General features: G+C 40.8%; 1 protein-coding gene across 1 annotated transcript; it reads right to left on the bottom strand.

Moving 5' to 3' along the window:
* Positions 1 to 56: 56 nt before the first annotated feature.
* Positions 57 to 27,955, bottom strand: LOC124289282. The gene is made up of 25 exons (XM_046725894.1): positions 27,875 to 27,955; positions 25,678 to 25,784; positions 24,538 to 24,601; positions 22,953 to 23,207; positions 20,944 to 21,153; positions 17,339 to 17,458; positions 16,332 to 16,482; positions 15,445 to 15,651; positions 14,483 to 14,578; positions 13,832 to 13,945; positions 13,428 to 13,686; positions 12,733 to 12,798; positions 11,843 to 11,919; positions 10,693 to 10,767; positions 9,419 to 9,426; positions 9,136 to 9,208; positions 8,399 to 8,439; positions 7,888 to 8,062; positions 7,010 to 7,081; positions 3,572 to 3,653; positions 3,337 to 3,398; positions 2,055 to 2,126; positions 1,490 to 1,529; positions 866 to 957; positions 57 to 382 (listed from the first exon to the last, which is right to left on the bottom strand). Exons 1-25 carry the CDS (start codon positions 27,884 to 27,886, stop codon positions 219 to 221), a joined length of 2,694 nt encoding a protein of 897 aa, XP_046581850.1. The 5' UTR covers positions 27,887 to 27,955; the 3' UTR covers positions 57 to 218.

Raw genomic sequence — 27,955 nt, 5'->3', positions numbered from 1 at the left:
TCTTCTCGTATCACCTCACACTTTCCTACATCTCCCCAAACTTTCCCATGTCTCCTCACATTTTCCTGTATCTCCTCACATCTTCTCATATTTTATTTTCCTTGCTGCATATCTTTATGTATATTCCAACATCTTTCCATATTGCCTCACAAATCATATCTCCTCACATTGACTATCACCTCGCATCTTCACATCTTCTCGTATCTTCTCATATCTCGTCACATCTCCATATCTTCCTCCTCTCTGATTGGGTTCAGACTAGCCATAGTGATATTGCGGATGTTTGGACAGTTACTCTGCACTACTGAGATAATCTCAGGATGGACGTGGGTAGCATCCAGGTTCAGGAGAGTCAAAGACATCAACTTCAGGCACCGGACTCCTGGCGAGAGAGCAGGCAAATATATGACAAATAACAAAAAGCAGGTAAAACTACTGAAGAATGGCCAGTTAGTGAATGGCAAGGTGAGTGGTTAGGGAAAGCAGTGAATGATAGGTCAGCAGTGTTTGTTTGCTGTTTTACGCCGCACTCAACAGTATTCCAGTTTTATTGTGACGGTCTGTAAATAATCGAGTCTGGACCAGACAATCCAGTGATCAACAGCATGAGCATCGATCTGCGCAATTTGGATACGATGACATGTGTCAACCAAGTCAGCAAACCTGACCACCCGATCCCGTTAGTTGCCTCTTATGACAAGCATGGGTTGCTGAAGACCAATTCTAACCTGGATCTTCACGGGTCCATATATCAGACGTAAGGAGCCTTAGAACCTTGTACAGCTAAACACAACATCAAACACAGGAGTGTATACTGTAGCTAGGCGACACTGTAAGCCTGTCAGACCACCATTCTGAGGTTTACCTTTGTCTGACACGCTAGTCCTGCTGAGATTGAGCTTGGTGAGGAGATGGCAGGAGTTGAGGCACCCGCTATACAGGAACTGGCTTGTAATACTGAAACATAGAATCGGTTCCAAGCAACGTTGTACAAGAGTGAAGACATACAATACCAGGAATTTGTCTTTTGGATTCCAAACTATGCGCTCATGAAGGACAAATTGGGAAACAAATTCAAATTTGGAATACTTATAATAGTTCTTCACTAATAGTTCTTATTCTCCTAACTTCAGAGACCGCCTCCGTGGTGTAGTGGTTAGAGCGTCTGCCCGGAGAGCGGAAGGTCGCGGGTTCGATCCCCGACCGCGTCATACCAAAAGACTATATTTGGCGATAAACAGAAACAATTGCCAACCTTCCAAACATTAATATGCAAAGTCTGTGATTATTTTTATATCAATAAATGTGCAGCTGAAATGTCAAATAGAGTCGATATGTTTTACAACTTATATTTGTCTTGTCATTCTCTGTTCGTGTAAATGCATTGTGCGATTGATACCTGTATTTACTTTGAAATAAAAGTTTAAATAAAAAAAACAGAGGTCTTTTTCCAGTCAGATGATGTATGATGTAGAGTAGTTTTACTTACCATGTGGATGAAAGACTAAGCTCCTCCAACTTGGTGAAAGCTGTCACATAACAAGAAATACATGGTGAAGGTACACATCAAAAACAATGAAACAAACATCAGTATTACAAGTTGTACACAGACTGCTAATGAAATGAAAAATGATTTAGAATGAAACAGATTTGTCTTCGTGAGTAAACCAGATACAAAGGGGAGTAACTCTTGTATAGAGGGAGTTTGTATAGAGTATATGTTGGTTGGTTGGTTTCTTGTTTAACAATATTCCAATATATGGCGGCAGTCTGAAAATAATCGAGTCTGGGCCAGACAATCCAGTGACAAACGTCATGAGTATCGATCTACGCAGTTTGGATACTCTGACCAAGTGTGTCAACCAAGTCAGCGAGCCTGACCACCCGATCTTGTTGGTCGCCTCTTCGACAAGCATGGGTTACTGAAGATTCGGACCTTCACAGGTCTGTAATTAACACAGAGAATAAACACCAAATAAAGAGCTTGAAGAATGAGTGTACAAAATCATGACAAGAAATTATATTATTTTTGTCCCATGCTGAAATGATCATACCTTTTATTCGAGTAGCTCCGACATCTGACACCAGCGTTCGGTCCAGAAAGAGTGTTTCCAAGTTCACCAGACCTGGGAGTATAATGAATGTACATAGATTGTAGGAAGGGGACATTTGTTCTTTCACTGACGTGTGCTCAAATGTGCTTTTATGCCACTGCAACTGTCAATGCTCACCTCACCCAAGGTTACATAAATCCATTATGCCTAAACTGTGATGTGATTATTTTTTGCTTTGGATTAGCTCTTATTGGGCAGTGTTCGCAAATTGTGTCTGACCCTCTGACAAATCCGGCAGATTCGCCAACGGTTCGATAGAAGTCTACAACCCACCGGCCCCAGTGTCGGACTGTATATTTCACAATGACTTTGACTGAAGTTGTTATATGTGACATGTGACACTTGTTTGCTGTTTATTTTATCTTAATTTTTCTTATGTTTGTTAATAATTTCAATGCCAATTATAAGAAATGTTAAATCTGAAATGTGTGTTTAATTTGATTCCATGGGTCCTGTGAATTTTCAATGGGTCAGACAGACATCTTAAACTTACAGGACCCAATGTCCTGTTACTTTGAAACACCACTCGGAACACTGATTGGGTCTAAGAACAAATCACATATTTTAAATCTTTCACGGTCTCTGAATAACCCCATCGGAACTTTGTATGTAAAATTCAGCCTGAGCACTTCAAGATATATTATCAGCTGTTATGTGCACAGAACACAGGTCACACCACTGATGAAGTTATTTACTTGTTAGTTTGTGTAATGTCATGATCAGCAAGTTTCAAACTATGTGAGGGCAGTCTGTAAATAATCAACTCTGAACCAGACAAACCAGTGATTAATATCATGAGCATCAGTCTGCATAGCTGGCACATATCAACCAAGTCATGGAGCCTGACCACCAAATCTCATTTGCTCTTGTAATAAGTGAGTGAGTGAGTTTAGTTTTATGCCACACTCAGCAATATTGCAGCTATATGGCGGCAGTCTGTATATGATCGAGTCTGGACCAGACAATCCAGTGATAAACAGCATGAGCATCGATCTACACAATTGGGATACAAAGACACGAGTCAACCAAGTCAACGAGCATGACCACCCGATCTCTTGATCACTTTGATCTCTCTGATCACTTTGATCTCTTTGATCACCCCTCACAACAAGCATGGGTTACTGTGAGATCTTCACAGGTGGGATGAGATCGGAAACTACTGTAAAACTTCTAAAGCCGCCATCATCATCATCACCACCACCATCATCATCAAAGCACATACCATCTAAATACAGCAATCCTTCATCTGTTATCTTCGTGTTATTGAGAAGAAGCTTCTTTAGACTGCAAATAAACACATGTAAATTGTTCACAGATGATGACATTTTGTTTAGTTTAGTGCATGTATCAATAACCAGTCTACCTTGTTATCTCACAATGAGTAGGTTGTGAGGTCAAGGTTGGTCAGAGGTTAACATTGGGTCAAGGACAGTTTAGCAGACATATCAAATACATACCTTGTTATCTTGCCTATGTGTATCAAGCCTTCGTCCCCAACTTTGATGTAGTTGGTAAGGTCAAGGCTGGTTAGAGGTAAACCTGGGGTCAAGGACAGTGTCAATGGTATAAGTGCTGAATTAACACAAATCAGTCTTTAGATGGCTACTTGTTAAAACATCTACACCAAACAATGCATCAGTATGGAATGAGTAACTATAATTTCACAATAAAATTCATATAAAATTGCATACAGTAAATTTTACATTTTTTTTACCAACATATTCAAATGGATTTCCCATTTTTTTTTAGAGTGAAAAATACCCAAACCCTCTTCAAACATACGTTTATGCAGGAATGAAATATCCATTTGCACTTCAGTTGATTGTTATACAATATTATTAATGAACCTCCATCTTTGACCCAAAGATGAAAGAACTGAAACATACACGATCAGTTGTCTAACAATGATAACAATAGTCCCCTTTCATAGTGCTATTCCAGAATGAATGTCTTGCTCAAAGCACTATTATTATTACCCTGGATAACTCAAGCTGCATGTGAGCCACTCGAAGATTAATAGTCACATGACTTAACCCACCAGGTACCCATTTTTGTCTTCTGGGTGAACAGAGACATGTTTGAACAAACTCACTTGCCTAAGGTGAGGCCACATGTATCACATGCGCTTCCATGTGGGGCAGGACTAATGTTCTAGAAAACTCTCAGGAGTCAAGCTGCCAAACACGGTCACCCATCCAAGGACTCTCCTTGCTCAACGTTGCTAAACTACAACTGATTTGTGACCTGATCTCTATGCACAGGACCAAATATGTGCAAACGGCTTTGGAAATCAAAGGGAGATATTCCTCACAAAGAGACCAAATGCGATGCTGTGAGATGTATGTGACTGACCCTATTGAATTGATGAGTGTGTCGTGCCCTATGTACCATTTGTAAATAAACACAACAATGTACAACATCAGGGACATACACCTACAATATTTGATATACCTGTGCAACAAACCTTTGTAAACACTGATGTAAAACATTTATGTACCACATCACACACATACCTATATGATATACCTGTGCAACAAACCTCTGTAAAACATTTATGTACCACATCAGAGACATACCTATATGATATACCTGTGCAACAAACCTCTGTAAAACATTTATGTACCACATCAGAGACATACCTATATGATATACCTGTGCAACAAACCTCTGTAAACATTTATATACCTGTACATTTATGTACACATCAGAGACATACCTATATGATATACCTGTGCAACAAACCTCTGTAAAACATTTATGTACCACGTCAGAGACATACCTATATGATATACCTGTGCAACAAACCTCTGTAAAACATTTATGTACCACATCAGAGACATACCTATATGATATACCTGTGCAACAAACCTCTGTAAAACATTTATGTACCACATCAGAGACATACCTATATGATATACCTGTGCAACAAACCTCTGTAAAACATTTATGTACCACATCAGAGACATACCTATATGATATACCTGTGCAACAAACCTCTGTAAAACATTTATGTACCACATCAGAGACATACCTATATGATATACCTGTGCAACAAACCTCTGTAAAACATTTATGTACCACATGTACAGAGACATACCTGTATGATATACCTGTGCAACAAACCTCTGTAAAACATTTATGTACCACATCAGAGACATACCTATATGATATACCTGTGCAACAAACCTCTGTAAAACATTTATGTACCACATCAGAGACATACCTATATGATATACCTGTGCAACAAACCTCTGTAAAACATTTATGTACCACATCAGAGACATACCTATATGATATACCTGTGCAACAAACCTCTGTAAAACATTTATGTACCACATCAGAGACATACCTATATGATATACCTGTGCAACAAACCTCTGTAAAACATTTATGTACCACATCAGAGACATACCTATATGATATACCTGTACAAACCTCTGTAAAACATTTATGTACCACATCAGAGATACATACCTATATGATATACCTGTGCAACAAACCTCTGTAAAACATTTATGTACCACATCAGAGACATACCTATATGATATACCTGTGCAACAAACCTCTGTAAAACATTTATGTACCACATCAGAGACATACCTATATGATATACCTGTGCAACAAACCTCTGTAAAACATTTATGTACCCACATCAGAGACATACCTGTATGATATACATGTGCACAAACCTCTGTAAAACCTTATGTACCACATCAGAGACATACCTATATGATATACCTGTACAACAAGATAAAACATTTATGTACCACATCAGGAGACATACCTATATGATATACCTGTGCAAGCGAACCTCTGTAAAACATTTGTACCGCCTCGGTGTCATTCCTGTATGATATACCTGTAACAAACCTCTATGGTAAGACACTTTGTACCACGTCTAAATAGCCTTAGACCTATGCAAGACATCACAAGATAACAAGTCCATGAAGACATTTTGTCACTCTCTTAAACAAAAACCGCCTATGTGTCACCTTGCATCTGTGTAAACAAGTATATTGATATACCTGTGCACAAACCTCTGTAAAACATTTATGTACCACATCAGAGACATACCTACATGATATACCTGTGCAGCAAACCTCTGTAAAACATTTATGTACCACATCAGAGACATACCTATATGATATACCTGTGCAACAAAGCCTCTGTAAAACATTTATGTACCACATCAGAGACATACCTATATGATATACCTGTGCAGCACACTCTGTAAAACAAATCAAGTAATACCTGTCCTGTTATATCAAACCTGTGGCATAACCTTTAGGCACCCGTCAGAGACATACCTGTCTGATATACCTTTTGTGTACCACACCGCTCTATTGGCAAGTACACCTCTGCATAGCTCATGACATACCGCAATACATGTAACCTCTGTAAAACTTTATGTACCACATCACACACATACCTATACTTAAATCTTTGTAAACACTGATGTAAAACATTTATGTACCACATCAGAGACATACCTATATGATATACCTGTGCAACAAACCTCTGTAAAACATTTATGTACCACATCAGAGACATACCTATATGATATACCTGTGCAACAAACCTCTGTAGAACATTTATGTACCACATCGGAGACATACCTACACGATCATGATAAACACTCCGTGTAAATGCGCGGTATGGCTACGCCTCTTTTGTACCACATCTCTAGCAAACAATCTGCTTAACCATGTTAACACACCCATGAAGACATCACAGCTCAACAAGTCCATGAAGACATTTTTGTCACTCTCTTAAACAAACCTGCTGTCACTCTCTTAAACAAAACCGCCTATGTGTCACCTGCATGTGTAACAAACCTGTGGAAGACACTGTGGGAACGTAACACCTGTACAACACATCCTGGAGTGTGAACTTACCAACAAGATGGGCAAGTCCTTGGCTTGTCGTTGTGTGTCTGCTTGGAAGATATAATGTGTGCAACTTTAAACCTGAAAATAGAAGCAATATCTTAATGTGTTATAAAGACACATTGTCAGTAAATAGCCTTAGATTGCAAACATGAGTATCTCGTATGTATCTCACCTGTGAGATTTTGCACAGCAAGATTGCCCATCACATTCTCTGTATTGGCTACACTGAGACGCACACACTCCAAATCAAGTAATACCTCCTCGTACCTCACCTGTGAGATATTGCAGGGCGAGAACTCCAACCACATTCTCTGTATTGGCTACACTGAGACGCACACACTCTAAATCAAGTAATACCTCCTCATATCTCACCTGTGAGATATTGCAGGGCGAGATCTCCAACCACATTCTCTGTATTGGCTACACTGAGACGCACACACTCTAAATCAAGTAATACCTCCTCATATCTCACCTGTGAGATATTGCAGGGCGAGATCTCCAACCACATTCTCTGTATTGGCTACACTGAGACACACACACTCTAAATCAAGTAATACCTCCTCGTATCTCATAGATCACCTGTGAGATATTGCAGGGCGAGATCTCCAACCACATTCTCTGTATTGGCTACACTGAGACGCAAAAAACTCTAAATCAAGTAATACCTCCTCATATCTCACCTGTGAGATATTGCAGGGCGAGATCTCCAACCACATTCTCTGTATTGGCTACACTGAGACGCACACACTCTTAATCAAGTAATACCTCCTCGTATCTCATAGATCTGTGAGATATTGCAAGGCGAGATCACCAACCACATTCTCTGTATTGGCCAGAATGAGATACAGACACTCCAAATCAAGTAGTACATCCTCATATCTCACCTGTGAGATATTGCAGGGCGAGATCGCCCACCACATTCTCTGTATTGGCTACACTGAGACATGTGAGTGATGGATGACCAGACAGGCACAGCAGAGAGTCTGTTCCAATATCTGTGTTGGCAACATCTAATATTTCCAGTTCCTTCAGATGCTGGATACCTGATAAACTACACACCTGAAACAGTGAGTGAGTGAGTGAGTGAGTGAGTGAGTGAAGACAGTTTTGGAATTATTTGAAGTCTGTTGGTTACGATATATCATATTTTGACAGATTTCCCAAAAATATCTGAAAACTATTGGTTAAGCATTTGACTATCTCATTTTTCTTACAATGCCTTAGTTACGAACAGTCCCCACACAAAACAACTGCTTTACTTTACCCTTGATTTTACATCATAATTCATGACATTTATTTACACATGCAGCAGTATTTATATAAGTCTTGTTTACTTCTTCACCAATCAAATTTTATACAGTTTCTTAATTGAATATATTTATGACACTTTCTTACCTTTGTCTGTTCTAGGTACAGGGACTTTAATTTGGATAAAACTGAAAGGAAAAAAAGACAATGTAAAATCGCTAGAGTGACATTTTGTTCTTTGAGCCTTAGTGTACTGGTTTACTCACCTCTCTCAGACAACATGACTGATGACGATTCACCTCTAAAATGTGGTATGACCAGTGTTTGCAATACCTTAATTTGCCAGTTGGCCATCAGGGCCTGCTGCTGCCTGCAGGCCTTAAAATCTACAGGCCCTGAATGAAATCTATAGGCCCTGAATGAAATCTGCTGGCCCATTTTGTTAAAATCAAACCAGTAAAAACAAAATAGACTACACTGTACACAGTTTTACATTGTTTCAATTAACGAAGCCTATGGCACTGAGAGAACTTTTTCTTTGTTAAAGACTGGTGTGGTGTTGACATTCCTACGCACAAAGCGCTGAAATACCAGAAAGTGAAACTGTAAGTATCGTAACATGATGGATCATGCATGATTCCCGAACGTTAACAAAGAAATACAATATGGGAAAGATTCCAGTTGGCAGAAACAACATTGACAGATAATTTACTGGAGGCCACAAAGGCCTGCAAATATTTGAAACTGCTATACAATAACAACCGGCGCTGGGCCTCCGGGCCAGTGATTATTTCGAACGCTTGGTATGACAACCACTCACCTCTAAGATGTATGACAACCACTCACCTCTAATATATTGTATGAAAGCTACTTTATTATATCACCTCTAAGATGTGGTATGACAAGATGGCTGACACTTGTTCTGCTCAAGATTAAAGTGGTATGAGAACCACTCACCTAGTCTAAACCCATGTTATAACCACTCACCTTTAAATTCTGAAGACTATATTCATGAAACAAAGCTTACTTGTATTAGAGAGTTTTTTTTCTTATAGCTATATTCAAGCTATACCCAAATAGTCTCTAAATATTGGAAGTTTTGAAACAAGAATTGTATGACAGAGTTTCTTGTTCTTCAGCTACATTCCACCTATATTCCAGCCATACCAAATACCCTTAAATGAGAACAAATATCAATTGAAGGTAACCAATGACTGATATAATGAGCAGCAGGTTACACACAACCAAGTCATAAGCCTGAGTGGGATTGTCTAGGTGTATCAAATTCTGAAGACTCAATGGAAGTTAAACCAAACAAAGGGCTCAAATATGAATTATATTATGAGTAGATTGGCCCACTTGGTCACATGACAGCTTTGGCTTATAGCTATATTCCAGTTGATATAACAATCCAAGCACCTCCCTTGGCTAAAATTAGATTTGGGATATTCCAGCTGTGAACTCCGCACTGCGTGATAAGGAAGCGATAGGCATTGCTTTGTCCCTGTGACTGTGTTGGTTTAGAGTTACGTCCCATCTGTATCAATATGCCACACAACACAACACCACGACTGACTGACTGACTGAGTTTGGTTTTACGCCGCTTTTAGCAAGATTCCAGCAACACTAACACCACGAAGATTCATGAGTCCTGACTGTGTCAGAAGAGGAAATAAATCGTCTATGTCACAGAAGAACAAGTATTTAGTACTTTTGTCATATAATAAAACAATTATTGACTTCAGTTCAGTTGATCCAATGATTTATCGACCTTGGACATGTGATATTCACTGAGGCGAAGCTAGAAGTCAATAATTGTATAATAATACAGAAAAATATAACGATATTGTTAGGTGCTCAGAGTGAGTGAGTTGGGTTCAATCCTGCTTTGATCAGTATCCTAGTTATATCAGTTGCATCTTAAAGCCTGATGGAGATGAAAGGAAAATAGTTCTTACACACTTTATGACCAGTTTATACCCACCCCCCCTCCACCCTACCCCACCACCACAACATGGCATAAAGGCCAAGTAATTGCTAGTGTACTCCGGTACAGTGGCACATGTAAAATCACTTGCCCTGATAATTTTTCCACTATACTGGCTGATTTTCTTGGTGATTTTTTAAACAAACAACATAATTAACATTGGAATGTCAACTGGACACCAGTACAGCATGATATACAAATGTGCTTGCCTGACAGAAAAAAACACTGGACTCGGACGTCGGGCAATGGGTTATTTCCACCCCTGTGCTGCATGGGAATAAGGTCAAATCATCAAATTTGGTGGTACCAGATCACATATAATATTGTCAGACGTATTGACCTAAAAGATGTAGAATGTAGACATTACCAGCCATATTCAAAATTACAGAAGTATAGCCATTATCACAAACAGCCAGAAGTATGGAGGGTGGCCATGGTTCATTGTCGAACATACCTGCTACTGCTGAAAGACACTTGTTGGAGAGTTGACGACATGATCCCAAGTTCAACACCTTCAGTTTCTTCAAGCCTTAAAATAAATAATGAGTGAGGGTGTGAATTTTATGCAGATTTAATCAATATTGCAGCAATATAAGGGAGGTGGAAACCAGAAATGGGCTTCACACATTGTTCCCATGTGGGGAATTGTTTGGTTTGGTTTGGTTTGTTGTTTAACACCACACTCAGCAATATTCCAGCTATATGGTGGAGGTCTGTAAATAATCGAGTCTGGGACAGACAATCCAGTGATCAACAGCATGAGCATTGATCTACACAATTGGGATACGATGACGTGTCAACCAAGTGAGCGAGCCTGAAAATCTGATCCCGTTAGTCGCCTCTTAAGACTGTGGGAATCGAACCTGGGTCTTTGCCATGATAAGTTAACACTTTAACCACTAGGCTACCCCACCACCTCCAAAAACAAATAAATGGAGGCCTGTAAATAGTATATCAGTCCACCAAATATGTCCATCCAAAAGACCTGCATCCAAACTTCTTTGAAAGGCATGTGGTGGCATGTGGTCCTGTGCATAGCGCTCAGGTCCCGAATCAGTTGAAGTTAAGCAACATTGGGCGCCGAGGAGTCCTTGGATGGATGACCGTGTTTGGCAGCTTGACTCCTGAGAGTTTTAGGATTTCAGTCCTGCCCCACAACGAAGCACATGTGATACATCTGGTCTCACCTTAGGCAAGTGAGTTTGTTCAAACATGTCTCTGTTCACCCAGCAGAAAATGGGTACCCGGTGGGATAAATCATGTAACTAAAACCTTCTAGCGCCTCACAGGCAGCTTGGGTTATCTGGGGTAATAATGAACTGTCTGTTTGTATGTGCTTTCGAGCATGCACTTGGTGTATGGAATTTAGCGCTATAGAAGTACCCATTATTATATTATTATTATTATTTAGAAGTTGGAGCACTAGTGAAAGATAACAATATATGGTGCTTGATAAGGGTGTCAGAACCTACACCAAAACGTCACACTCACTGTAAAAAAAAAATATTCTTCCATCAATTTTTATCCTTCTTCACTTGCATAGATTTAGGGGTGGTGGGGTAGCCTAGCCTATATTTCAAACACACATAGATATTCCCACAGACCTGTAAGTGGCTTAAGTCCATTGTCAGTGAAGAGGGTGCAGGAGGAGAGACTTAGATGTATAAGGTTCACATGGTATCTGAAACAAAAACTCTTTCTTATTCATACTAGCAAAATTCTCCATATTCTAGTTTCAAAGATTCTACTGGATTTAATTTTATTGTATAACAGCTGAGCTTAAGTTACCTATATAATGATAGGAAACTCCATTAGAGTTTGTTAGCTTAATTAACTTAAGCTGTGTATAAAATAATAAAAAACTCTGTAGAGTTTGTTAGCTAATGCATTTATCATGTAACCATAGTATTGCTCTTAAGATATGAATAGCAAAGGTAAAATATATATAATAACAAACTCTGTATGGTTGTTAACTTATATATTGTATGATGTAATAATCATAGTACTGTGATGATAAAAGGAACTTAAGTAAAATTATACATAGCATGAAGCTATTTAGTATTGTTATAAGATAAGTAAAATCATTAGTTGACTTATCTTCTCCGGGGCTTGTCAGCTGTTGTCTAGAGGACCATGGGATCGAATGGTGTATACCTGAGACGTCCTAGGTGGTGATATCTCTCAGATAATGGTTTGCAACCACCATATGGGAGGTTTTCAGAAATAAACCCTCCATTGTACAATCACATTTGTGTAGAACAATTGTAAGAAGTTAGTACTTAATATGCTGCATGAACCACAACAAGCCTCACCCGAGCAGTGACACTTTCTAAAACCATACATTAATTATATCTGTTTTCAGAGGAAAGGTGGAAGTAAATTTCATACTGTTGTTACTAGGCTATTGTATTCTTCACAGCTGATTTTTGCAAAAACGTCTGTAACATACAAATTTGTTACATACTGGTAGAGGATGCAGAGAAAGTTCACTGACCTGACTGCATGTAACAGTTCGTTTGTGGTGTATGGGTAACTGTCAAACATCAACTTCCGCAGGTAACTGAAACACAGGCAGGAAGCGAAGGTAAGATTAAAAAGACAGAAAAATTGATATTTAGGGAGGTCCTGAAATAATGACAGCAGTAAAATTGATATTTTATACTTATCCTGACTCATGAGGTAAGCAAATAAGCATGAGTCAGAATAAGGAAAAATAGATAGAATTCCAGGATTAGGGAGGTCCTGAAATAATGACAGCAAAAGACGACAGGTACCAACATTTATCACAAGCAGATGGAGGGAGAGGGGGAAGGGGTAAGGAAATGAAAAAAATCAGCAGTTCTTATTTTCAAACCCAAAAATAAGTAATAAATCGGGGCCCCGTTCCTCAAAGCGATTGTAGCACTACGACAGTCATAAGTCAATGTTAAAGTATGGGAGTTACGATCATCTTACCGCTATGATTGTTTTGTGGAACGGACCCTGAACCTTAATAACGGCCTGGACATTCATTATACATACGGGGCTAGCCAAGAAAATAATGTTTCGAAAAATGTGGTGAGTGATTCATGAAGGATTTATACAGTCCTACGACAATCTCACCAACAATCCCAACATATACCATGGGGCAAATACTTGCTGGGGTGTACCAGGTTAGATCACTAAGAATGTTTCCATTATGTTTCTTACCATGGCACAAATACTTGGAGTGTTTTGGGTTTCAGCTTGCCCTCCTTCATCAGCTGTTGAAGCAGCTTCTGAGCCAATTCCTCTGCAATGCCTCCCAGAGACAGGAGGGGGTGACGTGGGTCACAGAGACGGCGGGAAACACGGTGGATACACAGGCTAAGTAATGATGACACCTCATGGGTAAGATGTTGACCTTGACACACCTCAGGGTCAAGGTTGGCAGGGCCTGGCTGTACGTATCGGTGGCGAGCTGCTTCCGCTGTTGATGAAAACATAAAAGGGAGGTAATGAACATACTGACATGACAAATTCTCGCACATTACCCTGTCAAAAGCAATTTCTATTCTATACAAGCCAGAATTATCACATGATGGCTGGTCTACTAATATGTACTGCAGAATCACCTGCTAGTTGGGCTGCTGGTCTGCTGTGATGTTCCCTTTCATCCACTGGACGTCCGTCAGCCACTAGCATCTGACCAACTCCTCCAAACGCCTGTTGTCTCATATGATGGTGACCTATAATGAGGAACACAGACTGAGCTTCCACATTCCATGAGATTACAAAATATAGGTCTCCTCATGTGGGTGTTTTGTTTTGTGTGAGTGAGTGAGTGAGTGAGTGAGTGTGTCTGTGTGTGTGTCTGTCTGTGTGTGTTTTCTTTTTTTTAACCCATGCTTGCCATAAGAGGTAGACTTGGTTGACACATGTCATTGTATCCCATTTTTGTAGATTGATGCTCATACTGTTGATCATTGGATTGTCTGGTCTAGACTCCATTATTTACAGACCGCCACCATATAGCTGAAATATTGCTCAGAGTAGCGTTAAACAACAAACCAACCAACTTCTAGTCATATCCCTTACATGACAAACATCAGTCGGTAACAACATGCACCATCTTGTAACGTCTCTTGGCATGACACCACCAGGGCTTGAACCGCTGACCTGAAGCTCTTCAGGCAGATCCTCTATCTACTAGACCACAGAGGCAGGCTCAGAAAGTGTATCCATGCATGGAAAAACACAGGTCTAAACAAGAGACTTGTACATACCTCCCATTCTTGGCATCCCTCCCATACCACCGAGAATGTTCCCCATGATGTCTTCATCCTCTTCTTCATCTTCATCCTCTTCATCTACACCCATAGCTTCAACATATAAAATAACCACAATAACGATCATAACAGAAAATGCCTTCATTAGTTGACAGAAGTCTGTCTACAGACATGATTACTGTAATGATCCAGTTGAGGTCCATTCAAATGAAGTGTAAGCTCAAATAAACTGCATAAATCATCATGAATGTGGCCTTGATTTCTAGGTAATACAAGTTACCTCCCTTAACCTTCTGTCAGTGTTTCATAGGTTGTGGTCCTGTGCATAGACTTACTGAGTTTGGTTTTACGCTGCTTTTAGCAATATTCCAGCAACATCACGGCGGGGAACACTAGAAATGGGCTTCACACATTGTACCCTTGTGGGGATTCGAACCCGGGTCTTCGGCGTGACGAGCCAACGCTTTAACCACTAGGCTACCCCACAGCCCCCCTGTGCATAGAGCTCAGTTCACAAATCAGTTGAACTTAAGCAACATTGCGGGCAGAGAGTCCTCGGATGGGTGATCGTGTTTGACAGCTTGACTCCTGAGAGTTTCTCTGACTTCAGTCCTGCCCACAACGATGCACATGTGACACATGTGGTCTCACCTTAGGCAAGTGAGTTTGGTCAAAATTACCTCTGTTCACCCAGCAGAAAATGGGTACCCAGTGGGATAAGTCATGTGACCATAACCTTCTAGCGCCTCAAAGGCAGCTTGGGTTATCCGAGGTAATAATGATCAGATTGTGTGCTAGCACTTTGAGCAGGTGCCTTGTACATGGAAAAGACGCATTATAAACTCATGATTATTATTATTATTATTATTATAGATTTACCAAAGTGCCAACACTGGAGATTTTGACAAAGCATGCTTCTGCAACACAAAGACTTGTGAAGCTTAATATATTCCAGTTACCTGCCCCTTGTTCCTCCTCATTATTCATTCTCTGGCCTCGACCCCATCTGTAGGCAGGGTTCTGGAGGATATCTGGCATGTGGGGTGGGACAAGAGGAGGGACAGGAGGCGGATCTTCATCTTCCATGGCTTCCTCTTCCTCAGGAACTGCATCTGCAGCAGCATTTGCATCCCCAACTACTTCTGGTGGGTTCACTGATGGTTGGTCTGTATAATATAATGTAAGATTTTCTACCTCGGAAATTTTCTTCAGCAACTTATGGTGGTTGTAAGAAGCGATTGCCTTCATTGATGCATTGTACATCAATGCTCATGATGTCCATCACTGGATAGCCTGGCCCAGACTCCATTATTTATTGACTGTTGTCTTATTGCTGGAATATTGCTTCAGTGTAAAACAAACAAAGTGAGTATAGTTTTACGTCATTTCTAACAATATTCCAGCAATATCACAGACGTGGACACCAGAAATTGGCTTCACACATTGTACCCATGTGGGGAATCAGACCCAGATCTTCAGCATGATGAACGAACACTTTAACCACTTGGCTACCCCACCACCCCAAACAACAATGAATCTAGCTCTGACTGAAAGGCAGATTACAAATGAATATCAAAATAGAATAAGTGTGAATATGAAATTATAAATCTTAACTATATTCATTGTTGATGGCAAAACTTTTCCGGTACATGAATGAATATCAAATGACCTGAATTGTAAATCCTACGAAAAATACTGTTTAAAAGTTTGTAGTGTATGAATAACAGCACAGTTGTGCCGTTTGAGACTGACATCCAAAAATCGAGGGAAAAACAAAGCGCCTTTGAGCAGGTAATCTGGATATTGGCTCTATATAAATATATGTAAATAAATAAATAAAACTCACCGATGACATCGTTAGCCTGTTCAGTTTGTGACACCGTCTGTGAGGCAGGAGGGCTTCTACTCTGCAGCACCAGTGACCCTGTAGGGGTCAGACCCAACTCCATCAAGCTATTCCTCTGCTCTTCTTGACTGAATTCTCGACGAGGAAATGGCTGTACAGATAAAGAGCTGTTAACAATATCTACACAATGTAAACATTGGCTCAAAAGCAAAACATGGATAATTTGTTTCTACAAGTGATGGAGTAATGCAGGTCTCATAGACGTGTACCACTTTTGTGAAACCATTGGCTTCACGTATATATTTCACATATTTCAGGAAAGTTTATGAACAGAATTATTAGCACAGTTGTAGTGTTTAGACCATTTTGTGGTATGGACCCTATCCAAATCCAGTGACTGTTGGACTTTGAACAGCATTTCAGTTGTATCCCATCATGGTGCCTAATGTGTGTGGAAATCCCAGAGATGAAGGTCTCAGGACTGACTGACTGAGTTTGGTTTTACGCTGCTTTTAGCAATATTCCAGCAACATCACGGTGGGGGACACCAGAAATGGGCTTCACACATTGTACCCATGTGGGGATTCAAACCCGGGTCTTCGGCGTGACGAGCCAACGCTTTACCCACTAGGCTACCCCACCGCCCTGAAGGTCTCAGGAAGCATTAACCTCTTGGTAGGTCACAGAGAAAGGGTAATGGCGTAATTCATATTTTGGCTGACTCTTAATGATGGCTGCAGTGATGCAGTTCTGACATGCTTTTGTTTGTTTGTTGTTTAATGCCGCACTCAGCAAAATTCCAGCTATACTGCCGCCAGGCTGTGAGCAGTGATCAACAGCATGAACATCGATCAACGCAAATGGGATACGATGACGTCTCAAACTAGTCCGTGAGCCTGACCTCCAGACCCCGTTAGTCGCCTCTTATGACATGCATGGGTTGCTGAAAACCAATTCTAACACGCATCTTAACGTATGATTAATGACATGCACTGCAAAATACAGACCTGTATAAAAGTCATGTTGGTCATGCTTTTGTTCTTGCTGTACACAAAGTCCCACACTGTGTTGAGGGTGTCGCTCGGCTGGAAGGACTGACGCTGGACTCGACCGTCGGGGAATCGAATCTGAAACAAATTCGTGCCAACAAATCATGAACATTGTGGGTTAACAACACACTTTGACACAACACATGACATGAAATACCTCGTTAGGATGAGTAAGCAACAATAACTCGGTGCGTCTAGTGGCTGCAAGAGTTGTATACTCCCCAGGGAGTTGAGATTGATAATGCGATGTGCCGTTGAGATTGACATCCAATGGTCGAGGGAAAAAATACCAGCGCCTTGAGCATGCACTAGTGCGTGGATATGTGCGCTATATAAATATCCTATAATAATAATAAATACTTGACATTTGCTATACTGTTGGACTCTGTTGGACAACCCTACCAGAACATACCAAGAAGTTACTCTTGTCGAAGCACAGGATATCATAATTCACTACACATTGAATGAATGACTACTCCTATTCAAACCCACAATCTTCAGCTACAAAGGGAAGAAAACAGAATTCACGAAGGACAAGTTATTCTCTTGGTTTAAATTTTCTGTTAATTTTAACCATATAATGGTAAAAAACTAAAATGTAATTTTCTGAATAAAATTGATATTTTATACTTATCCTGACTCATGCTTATTGCTTGTCTCCTTCCTCTTGCGAACGTTAGTGGAACACTTGTATCTTCTATTGAAGCTCCCTTCAATAAAAACATACGTAAAATCACTAATTCCCCAGTTCTCCCAGTAGGTTTGAAGGCGTCCACCCACTTGTGAAGGTTGTACAGGAACGGCTGGGGGTGGAAGACTACAGGCGTTCCGAACCCCTCTTTCATCGTCTCTGATCCCTGGCGCCTCTGGGTGCCCTGCCTCGTCCAGGTCGTTCTCTATAGTTGCTGGCTGGGCGAAGAAAAGAGTCTGGAGGTGTTCATTTTCTTGTCTCTTGCCTTCTGGATGCCTGGGAACTTCGACTTGCTCGAGTAGCGCTGGGACGTCTGCCTGATGACACTGGCTAGGGTATCGATGGACTTTATCATGAGGACCTCTCTGGAGTCTTTGGTAACTTCTTTGGCGACGTCGTCAAAGATGGATGACGTCGACCATGGGGCTGTGTACAGCGACTTCGTGAAGCGTTCACTCCAGTTGCAGGATGCTAGTAGACCTTGTCGCCTCGCCAACGTCAACCCTGCTGAGATGGATGATAGATGGTCCGTCATAAACTGTTGGTCCTTCTTCTGCATGAGTAGAGCAGAGTAGATCATCCGGTCCTCCTCTGCGGTAGAGTCCTTGAACTTGGCGATGAGCGTCTCGTTCACTGCCCTGGATCTATTCAGGCCGAAGAACATCCTTCTGGTCATAGTCTCTATCTGCGCCAGCTTTTTGTCGTCAATCTTGTAAGACCTGGTCCGGGCGGCGTTGATGACCTTGTAGTTATCATCGATGTCCTGCGCCTCCATGAAGGGGTCCATATTGTGTAGAGAGAACTTCTAAGCGTTGAACTGTGGAATATTCGGCGCCTGAGATTTCGTTGCCTTCCGGAAGGCTGCGTCCAAGTTCTCTGGAACCTCTGAGATGGGATCAATTGGCGGTAGAGTGATTGTGTCGACATCATCGTCTTTCATCAGGTACATGAGTGCTGCATTCTCTTCCTTAGAGGGTGACGCTAACTCAAGTCCGTTGGCCATCCAGTATCTGATCTCTGCGTCGGAGAAGATAATACCGCCATCGTCCTCTGTTTCAGGGGCGCTGATCGGAGATCGTTGAACATCCTCCGCTGGGGATCTGTGTGGAGACCTGCGTGGAGACCTGCATGGAGACGTGCGTGTAGACCTTCTTGGAGACTTGCGCGGAGACCTGTGTGGAGACCTGTGTTGAGACCTGCGCGGAGACCTTCGCGGAGACCTGCGTGGAGATGAGCCTGTAGAGCTGCGCCTGTAGGGCCATCTGCGTGGAGACCTGCGTGGAGGTGAGCGTCTCTTGGTTCGTGAATCGGCCTCGGCGAATCCCTCGACGATCTGTGAGATGTTGATGACGTCCTTGAGGCTGTCTCCGAAGACCTTCGCGAAGGCTGTTCATCTGCGTCGTCCATGGGAGGCCTCTCCAATGCGTCGTCGGCGGAGGGTCCTTTGTGCAGGTCCGGGTCCTCTCTGCGGGTGGTGTCCAAGGCTGGTTGTCGATCTCTTTCCTGCGCGAAGCGCCTTTCCATCATTTCCATGATCTGTTGTGAGAACTGCTGCATGAAGGCCCTGGGGTTGAATGTCTGTGGTGATAGATGAGCTGCCCTCTCTGCGTTGGTAGCGATATGGTCCAGGGATCGCTCATCTGCCGTCAGTGTAGATACCTCGGACTGCGTAGATAACTGCGCTGATGTTACCGTTGCTGAAGCCTGCTTCTTCTTTGGGTGATGTATCTCCGGGATGAGGAGCAGCGGCTCATCATAGTTCTCTTTCCTCCATCGGAACAATCTCGGCCAAGAAAGTCCTAGTTGTCTGCGCAGACGTCCCCGTAGAGCTGCCCGTCGTCTTAGGGGTGCGTGGCCGTCTCTGCGTAGAGGATGGCTTCTTCTTCTTCGTCTGCGATGAAGGGATGTTCGAAGTGGCAGCCCTCTTCTGCGAGGTGGCGGACAACGTCCCACGCCCATCCTCCGAGGACATCCCGGCGGATCACTGGAGGGAAGAGGGTCATCTGACATCAGTTGACATGTGAGGGACTCAGCTGGCTTATCCATGACTTGAACAAGTCGCCTGGATCTGTCTTTTGCACGCCTAAGTACGCAAAAAATATATTAATTAAATTGAAAAGTGGTTAAATGCTGACAAAGGTTGCAGCAAGAGCTGGAAGTACATGGTGTTGTGCAGCTAGGGCACAATAAATGCGGCTCTGCAGCAGCGAACCTAAACCTACAGCGAGAACAGGTTTTCATGAAATGTAAACAACTGAACAAACACGGACAAAACCGTGAATAAACAGTGAAATTTACGAATTAATTTCAAACCATATTGTTGAAGGATACTCCCTAAACCCCTATAAAGTTAATGTATAGGGTAATAACTAATAAATGAAAGGATATAGTGCCGAATAGAAGACACAGGCGCTCTCCCAGAGTGAAGCATGTGAAGCATGTGGGAGCGGTGGCGCCACTTTTCCCGCCAAAACGGCCAGAGGGATAACTCATGGTGAGTAGTGATTTTACGTATGTTTTTATTGAAGGGAGCTTCAATAGAAGATACAAGTGTTCCACTAACGTTCGCAAGAGGAAGGAGACAAGCAATAAGCATGAGTCAGGATAAGGAAAAATTATATAAATAGAAGAAAATCGGTCACAAATAATTTATTTACTCTGACTCTGTCATGTAATATTTGCATGAAAGTCATACCTTAATTAATGGATCATCAGGACATACCCCCATATTGCCTTTGTGGGTAGAGGTATTACACACAAAAATGAGGTAACTTAGTGAACACAAGTCTGCTGATACAGTCCAGTAACGAAAGAGCAGGTAAGTGCTAAACAACTTGTGTTCCTAAACGTTCCAACAAAAGAACATATATACCTGGAGCGTGCATTTGTCAGCTGGTTTGGCCTCTGGACTTGTGGCACTTCCTGTGGCACTTCCTGTGGCACTCCCTGTGGTGCTCTCTGTTGCAGCCTTCTTGTTGGGAGACTCACACTCAGCAGCATTCTCTGATGATGGGCCATGAACTCTCATGACCTTCGCCTTGTCCCGATCCTCAGCAATCTGTTGTAGGATTCTGGCACGCTCCTGGAGAGAGAAAGTGAGAGAGTGACTTGAGATTTCTGGAGGCAGGGCTCCAGATAACTTTAGGGGGTGTGAGTGTACTTACACATCATATTGCAAGTGGAGGTGTACTGAGAATTTTGAAGGAGTACTGACATGTTTTTGTGTAAGCGAGTTGATGTGGTTTGTCTGGATGATTCATCGTTCACTATTTCCTACCATGTGTTTGTATTTGAAGACGCGTGAGAAATAACTGAGCGACTGTGTGATGCGCGAAATGTCAGGTCCGACTGGATATAAATAGGAACAGTGTAGTTTTTAACCAATTGAAAAACAAGTATTTATCCGAAATAGATTTCCAACTGCACGATAAGAACGGAAATTAAATGTTAGACGTACGAAGGTATTTATGTGCGTATCCGATACGTTTGAAATCTTACATTATGTCGACTTAATTGATTTTGAGGTGTACATTATGCCTGTATGCCCCTTATCTGTAGCCCTGTGGAGGTACTGAGTATTTGATGCCAGTGCTTTCATGTAGAACCTGAAGCCTCGAGGATTTAAGTGTCAAAATATTATATGATAAGTTTTATCATTATTTGTATCATTTAAACCCAAACCTACACAAGACACAGAAATTCCCTTCAAAACTGATTGGTAGAATGGTGGAACTATGGAAGTGATTTCCTCACACAGTCATCTCCACTGTATCCATGACAACAAATTTGTGTCAACTGACCTTGTTATAATATTTGCTTTGGTTGGATCTGCATGTATAATCAGCATGAGTCACTGTCATGCACAGTAGTTTGTAATATATTACAAAATCCATCATACACAAAACACTGTATCAAAATATATTGCAATACAATGATTTTGGCCACTCTACAGCCATACTACCAAACTTCCATCATGTCAAACAATGCCTCACACCACACGCAGACTGTAGCGCAAATATGGCTGTGCAACAGAGAGGAAAATGACCATTCTTTCTATATGCGAGCGAAGCGAGCAAAAGTTGGCAACATACTTCCCTCGCTTCAGTTCGAAAAATATTTTTTTAAATATCAAAATAAAATACAGCCACCATCAAAGGTAGACACCCATTTCCTCACAGGGTTGTGCTCTCAGATTTCCAACCTCATATATAATAATTAGTCACGTACAATATATTTAATTCAACATTTCTAGCGCACTCGTGGCATGTCTTCGCCTCCATTACCCCTGCCAGCTTCCCGTTCACCCGGAATGAAGGAACAAGAATAAGCAGAAATTAAAAATAAATATCATGTTGACTAATTTTACTGTTGGAAATTATTCTTCTTATCTGTCGTCGTTATTGTTAGAATTTTTGTAACGTTTGTTCTACAAAAAAATAACACTTCTGGCGCAGTGGGCGAATGAAGCAGGGGAGGTAACTCCGCAAGTATTCCATATGGTGGACATGTAATTCAACAAGTATATTTAGATTTAACTCCCCTGTTCCTTCACTCTGTTGAACTGGAAGCTGGCAGGGGTAATGGCTAACAGGATCAGGTGTAAAGGCTCACTGATTTGATTGACACATGTCATCATGTCCCAAATGCATAGATCGATGCACTTGATGTTGGTAACTGGATTGACTGGTACAGACCGCCGCGATATAACTGGAATATTGCTGAGGGGGGGCGTTAAACTACCAAACAACCCCCTTCACACCCATAAGATCTTGAACATGTCCAAGAATGTGAATGATTGGAAAAATATAAAAACATAGCAACTGATAACAAAATCCAAACTGGCTCCCAAAACAAACAACATTGATAAATAGTCACATCTACCTGTTTTGCTTTCATCTTTTCTTCTCTTGCTTGCTTCTGTGCTTCTTCTCTCACTTTTTCTTCGAACTTGCTCTTGACCTTCCTCTGCTGTGACGAGAGATGGAGGCGGCTAACCACCAGATCCTCAGCTTCCTTATCACTGGCTGACGAGGATGATTCCTGGCCAGTTGATTCAGGCTTCGCGGAAGGTTCGGCTAGAGAAACGGGGTTCACAAAGGGATTTGATGAGGCTGCAAGACCTGTAGCATTGGAATCCTGAAAAGGAAGTGATAGGGGACGAATTTATTTAATTGTTCGTTTGTTCTTTCATAAATTCTAAGACTTGCTTTTCACAATATTTTAGATAGATGGTAGGTGAGAATAATGAGAAATTAGTGTGATCCAACTTAATGATTATTGTCGGACCGATGAATTGCAAATGTTATCATTGAACAAAATTGCCACATAAATATAAATAGTACACATGTTTATCATTTACTAATACCCAACAGCTTTCTTATATTTGAAAATTTTCCGGACTCCACCAAAAAAGATCTTTAAGAAACTATCATTAAAATTTTGACACAGTTCACTATTTGTTACGAGGGAGGAGTGCAGAGTAAGGGACAGCCAGGTGTGCGAGAAAGGATGGAGACGGCACAGCACAGGCTAATGAATCAATAACTTGGTGGGCACTTGTGCACGTGCTTCTCTAACACCTGGTTGTCCCTTTCTCTGCGTTTCTGACTCAAACGGACTGTAATTCCTAATGGTGGATACAGTGTCGGTGTAAAGGGCATGATCATGATCCAAACAAACAGTGAGTGAGTGAGTGAGTGAGTTTAGTTTTATGGCGCACTCAGCAATATTCCAGCTATATGGCAGCTGTCTGTAAATAATCGAGTCTGGACCAACCAATCCAGTGATCTATGCAATTGGGATTCGAGTTCATGTGATGATATGTGTCAACCAAGTCAGCGAGCCTGACCACCCGATCCCGTTAGTCACCTCTTACGATAAGCATACGTTAATGATCAATTCTAACCCGGATATTCACAGGTCCGAACAAAAACAGCCTACCATGATCATGTCTGACTGAGTTTGGTTTAACGCCGCTTTTAGCAATATTCCAGCAACATCACGGCGGGACCATGATCATGTAATTCACACACAATATCTGATACTCTAAACATAAAGGGGCTGTCTTTGTCATCTATTTACATCGTACAATATTTCACGCACACTGCTGTAACAGTTATTATAACCTTTTTCTTATAAAGAAATTCTGTTTCAGAGATATGTTCATAAGATCATATTTATCCATCATGTTCAGAAACATTTTGTTAACAGATAAAAATGATACCACCACCATGTCAATGACGAACTTTATATCAAATCATATTGATTGTATTATGACAAGCTTTTTAATAACACATAAATACATGGAGATCTTGTGCTATTACTTGAATGAAAATGTTACAGTACGACCCTTCATGGGTGACCTTAGCAGGGTCAAGGTTACTTAAAAACAAACAAAACACATTCTGTTGATTATGTATCTGAATACTTGTTTCTCTAGACAAGCATAACCAGTTGAAGTTCCCACCTTTGACAACTTCAGAGTTGGTTGGTCAGTCACTTTGGTCATTCCAGGTTTGCCAGCAATTATCCTGAAATTCAACAACATCCATGAAAATAACTGTAGGCAGCCATCATGTGAGTAGTGCTGTGGGGTGAGGTGGGCGAGCTGGCTAAGGTGGCAGGCTAGTGATCCAGCGAGGTTGAGGTGCCGGGATAGAGCCCACCTGTGACCGGGCGTAAAAACCTTGGAGTCAGCTTTGTGTGCAGACTCTTTCAGTGTTGTCACAACCCCTAGTGTACAGTACACAACCCTGTGCAGTTAAAAGAACCCATGAATCTGTTGGTAAATGACCAGATAGTGGCCACATGAATATGTGCAAACACCTAGTTGCGGGTACAGCAACGTGCAGTAACTTGGACAAAGTACAGTGACTACGTGTCCCAGTCACTCAGCTGTGAATGGGTACCTCAAAAGGATGGGAAAGTCACATTAACTCAGTGCGCCTAGTGGCTGCAAGAATTGTATGCTCCCCGGTTGAGTTGAGATTGATAACATGATGTGCTGCTGAGATTGACATCCATTGATCGAGGGAAAAAAACAGAGAAGCGTTTTGAGCATGCATGTGGGATGGACTATAGTGCTATATAAATACCCATATGAATAAATAAATGTAATCGTAAACCCCACAACCAAACTCATGTGAGTAATAACACGACACAATCATAATATTGTGCAAACGAAACAGGCACCTATTAATGATAGGCTCAAAATGATCAAGGATACTTCCTGTTGAATATGTTGCAGTTTTACAAGTCAGGAAACTGCATCTTTGTTTATGTGTTATTTTAACAAACATAACAATGAGCAACATACTTTCTACAGTTCTAATGTTATATTTTTTTATGAATATTGATTAATCTCCTGAGCAAGATCAATCGACTGACAGATTATTAAATCAATCGCTCTAGCACTAATGCTGAGTGAACTTGGGAATCAAACCCATAAAAAAAAATCATTGGTCTCTGGCATGCCTAGGGGATGCAACTCTGCTTGCTTGTAAAATGTTTACATGTATGATTTTGCATGATATGATTAAATGTACAATCAAAATTCATCTTAAAATAATGCAGAGTTTTGCACTGCCGTTACCATGGTAACACCTACCATTCCACAGCTTCTTGGACTGAGATTTTCCCATACTGTACAGCATCTTGGCAGTCAGGCAGCTCAAACCCCATGGCCATGAGCTGGACTATCATGTCATCCATCGTCTGAAATGGCATCAATATGTCAGAGCTTGAGATAAGCTGCTCATTAACATAAAAGGCAAATAATTATATAACCTAATAAAATATATAATCCAAGTATGTTTGGCACATAGGTCACGATCCAAAATGTCATGATACGCATGTTCCAGTCAAAACTAAATATCTTGGAGCATGTTCCAAAGGAAAATCTAGCACTTGACATATGTTTACAGTAGAGGTGTGACGATACAAAAATTTCACAATACGATAGGTATCTTGATATCTTGGAACTGTATGATTCAATTCGATGCATATCACAATATGGTATCATTAGTTATTTTCTTCAAAAAACAATGCCGAAGACCCGGGTTCGATTCCCCACATGGGCACAATGTGTGAAGCCCATTTCTGGTGTTCCCCCGCCGTGATATTGCTGGAATATTGCTAAAAGCGGCGTAAAACTAAACTCACTCAGTCAGTCAGTCTTCAAAAAACGATATTATAATAGCAACTAACAGTGTAAATTTTGACAGAACTGTCAATTTCTAGTGAAAATTAACAATTTTAAGGTCAACGATACATTTCACGATACAAAAAAGGTATCAATGTATTTATCATCAGAAAAGTATCATGATTATCGATACTAGTTCCTGTGCAATTTTTCTAATAGTGAACTTGACATTTATTTTGCGACATTTGAAAGATAAAACATTTGGCCCGGGAGAGTCACTAAACAATCAGTAAGCAGGGCTTCAGATAATTTTTCAACATCAGGAGTACGTACTCCTTATTTTTTCAATACAGGAGTACTGAAAACCTTAAGCGTACATTTAGAGTACTGAATGGGATTTAATGGAGTATCAGTAATCTTGTGTTTCGTTTCATATATGCACCACAACATTGCAATAATCAATAAAACAATACATTTTCAGTAGATACGTCTATAAAGGATTCTAAGACCGTACACCATTGCTGTGGTGCGTATCTGCTACGTTTTCTAAATTATTTCCTACCGTATCGTGCTTATTTTATATCCGTACATACGCCGATACGACCCTTATCTGGAGCCCTGAGTAAGTATTGTAGCAAGTTATCATCTTGTTCCAACACTTATTTATCGAATTGTCCCAGGACTAGTCATATGTAACAATGTCACCTTTATTTGCTACAAGCCAATAGTATAACACACAGCATAATTACACCATGTCTTTTACTTCTTGTTCTCATCCATCATACATTACACAGTAAATATTACATGGTCTTGGAAAATAAAGACGATTAATGGTGTTTTGTATCTCTGATTCTATTATTCAGGATGCTTTGATGGTAAATGACAAAAAGTGATTTGGGCTCACTTGTTTGTACCAAGAGTAAAACATTACCGACAATGCATTTGGTCATGTTGTTAAAATGGCATTTACTTTTGTGGCTAGTTTTACCTGTTGGCTGATTTCTACAATGGGAGATTTTGAACAGTATAGTGAACAATGGTGAATATGCAACAGGCAAATTGGCCAATGGAAACAGAGACTCAGAGAGATACAGGTCGGTTAATTTTGCAGGATGTTGACAGATTATTAATTTAATATTATCGAACATGTCTTCAAATTATATTTCACGTGTGATACAGATATTGAAGAAATCCCTTCGAACAGTAACAATGATAACAATGCCTTACAGCAATATTTGTCTTTGGGAAAGTTATCTAGATTCATACGTGGACATGATGTTTATCATTATTTCTGTTATGAGCGAGTCCGAAGGACTGGAAATCGGTGATGCGGAAATAAACTTGGATATCAATTCATGCAAATTAATCGGTGAAAGTTAATTTGGTCACATAATATGTTAGGACTGGCGTATACATCTCGCTCTCAGCTCTGCAAGAGGAGTCCATCTTATTTCACAATCTAGTGAATCTAGATCTAGTTGTAAATGCAAGTGAGCCAAATGACTTATCTAAATGAGCATATTTTGAAAGGAATGAGTAAAGATCTTGCAGTGCAAGGCAACCGAACACAAAGCGTCTCAACAAGAGCATTCAAATTTCATGACACAAGTCTAGATCTGCGATGCCAAACAATGTTTTGATCCTCAGCTGAACTCTTGTTTACCTGTGTCGCCATTTTTGGTAGGACCAAGGAGGAATTCTAGTGGATAAAAGATGAATTTCGGATACAAGCATTGAAATATCC

The sequence above is a fragment of the Haliotis rubra genome, unplaced genomic scaffold (assembly GCF_003918875.1).
Source record: "Haliotis rubra isolate DU_JTF1 unplaced genomic scaffold, ASM391887v1 Scf439, whole genome shotgun sequence".
In the NCBI taxonomy this organism is placed as follows: domain Eukaryota; kingdom Metazoa; phylum Mollusca; class Gastropoda; order Lepetellida; family Haliotidae; genus Haliotis; species Haliotis rubra.
This window is presented reverse-complemented; position numbering and strand designations above follow the sequence as displayed.

Excerpts from the sequence above, each read along its gene's own strand:
- LOC124289282 (XM_046725894.1), bottom strand. Across the intron at positions 16,483-17,338 it reads CCAACATGACTTTTATACAG|CCATTTCCTCGTCGAGAATT; the intron begins GTCTGTATTTTG and ends TTATCTGTACAG. Across the intron at positions 8,063-8,398 it reads TGTACCTAGAACAGACAAAG|GTGTGTAGTTTATCAGGTAT; the intron begins GTAAGAAAGTGT and ends TCACTGTTTCAG.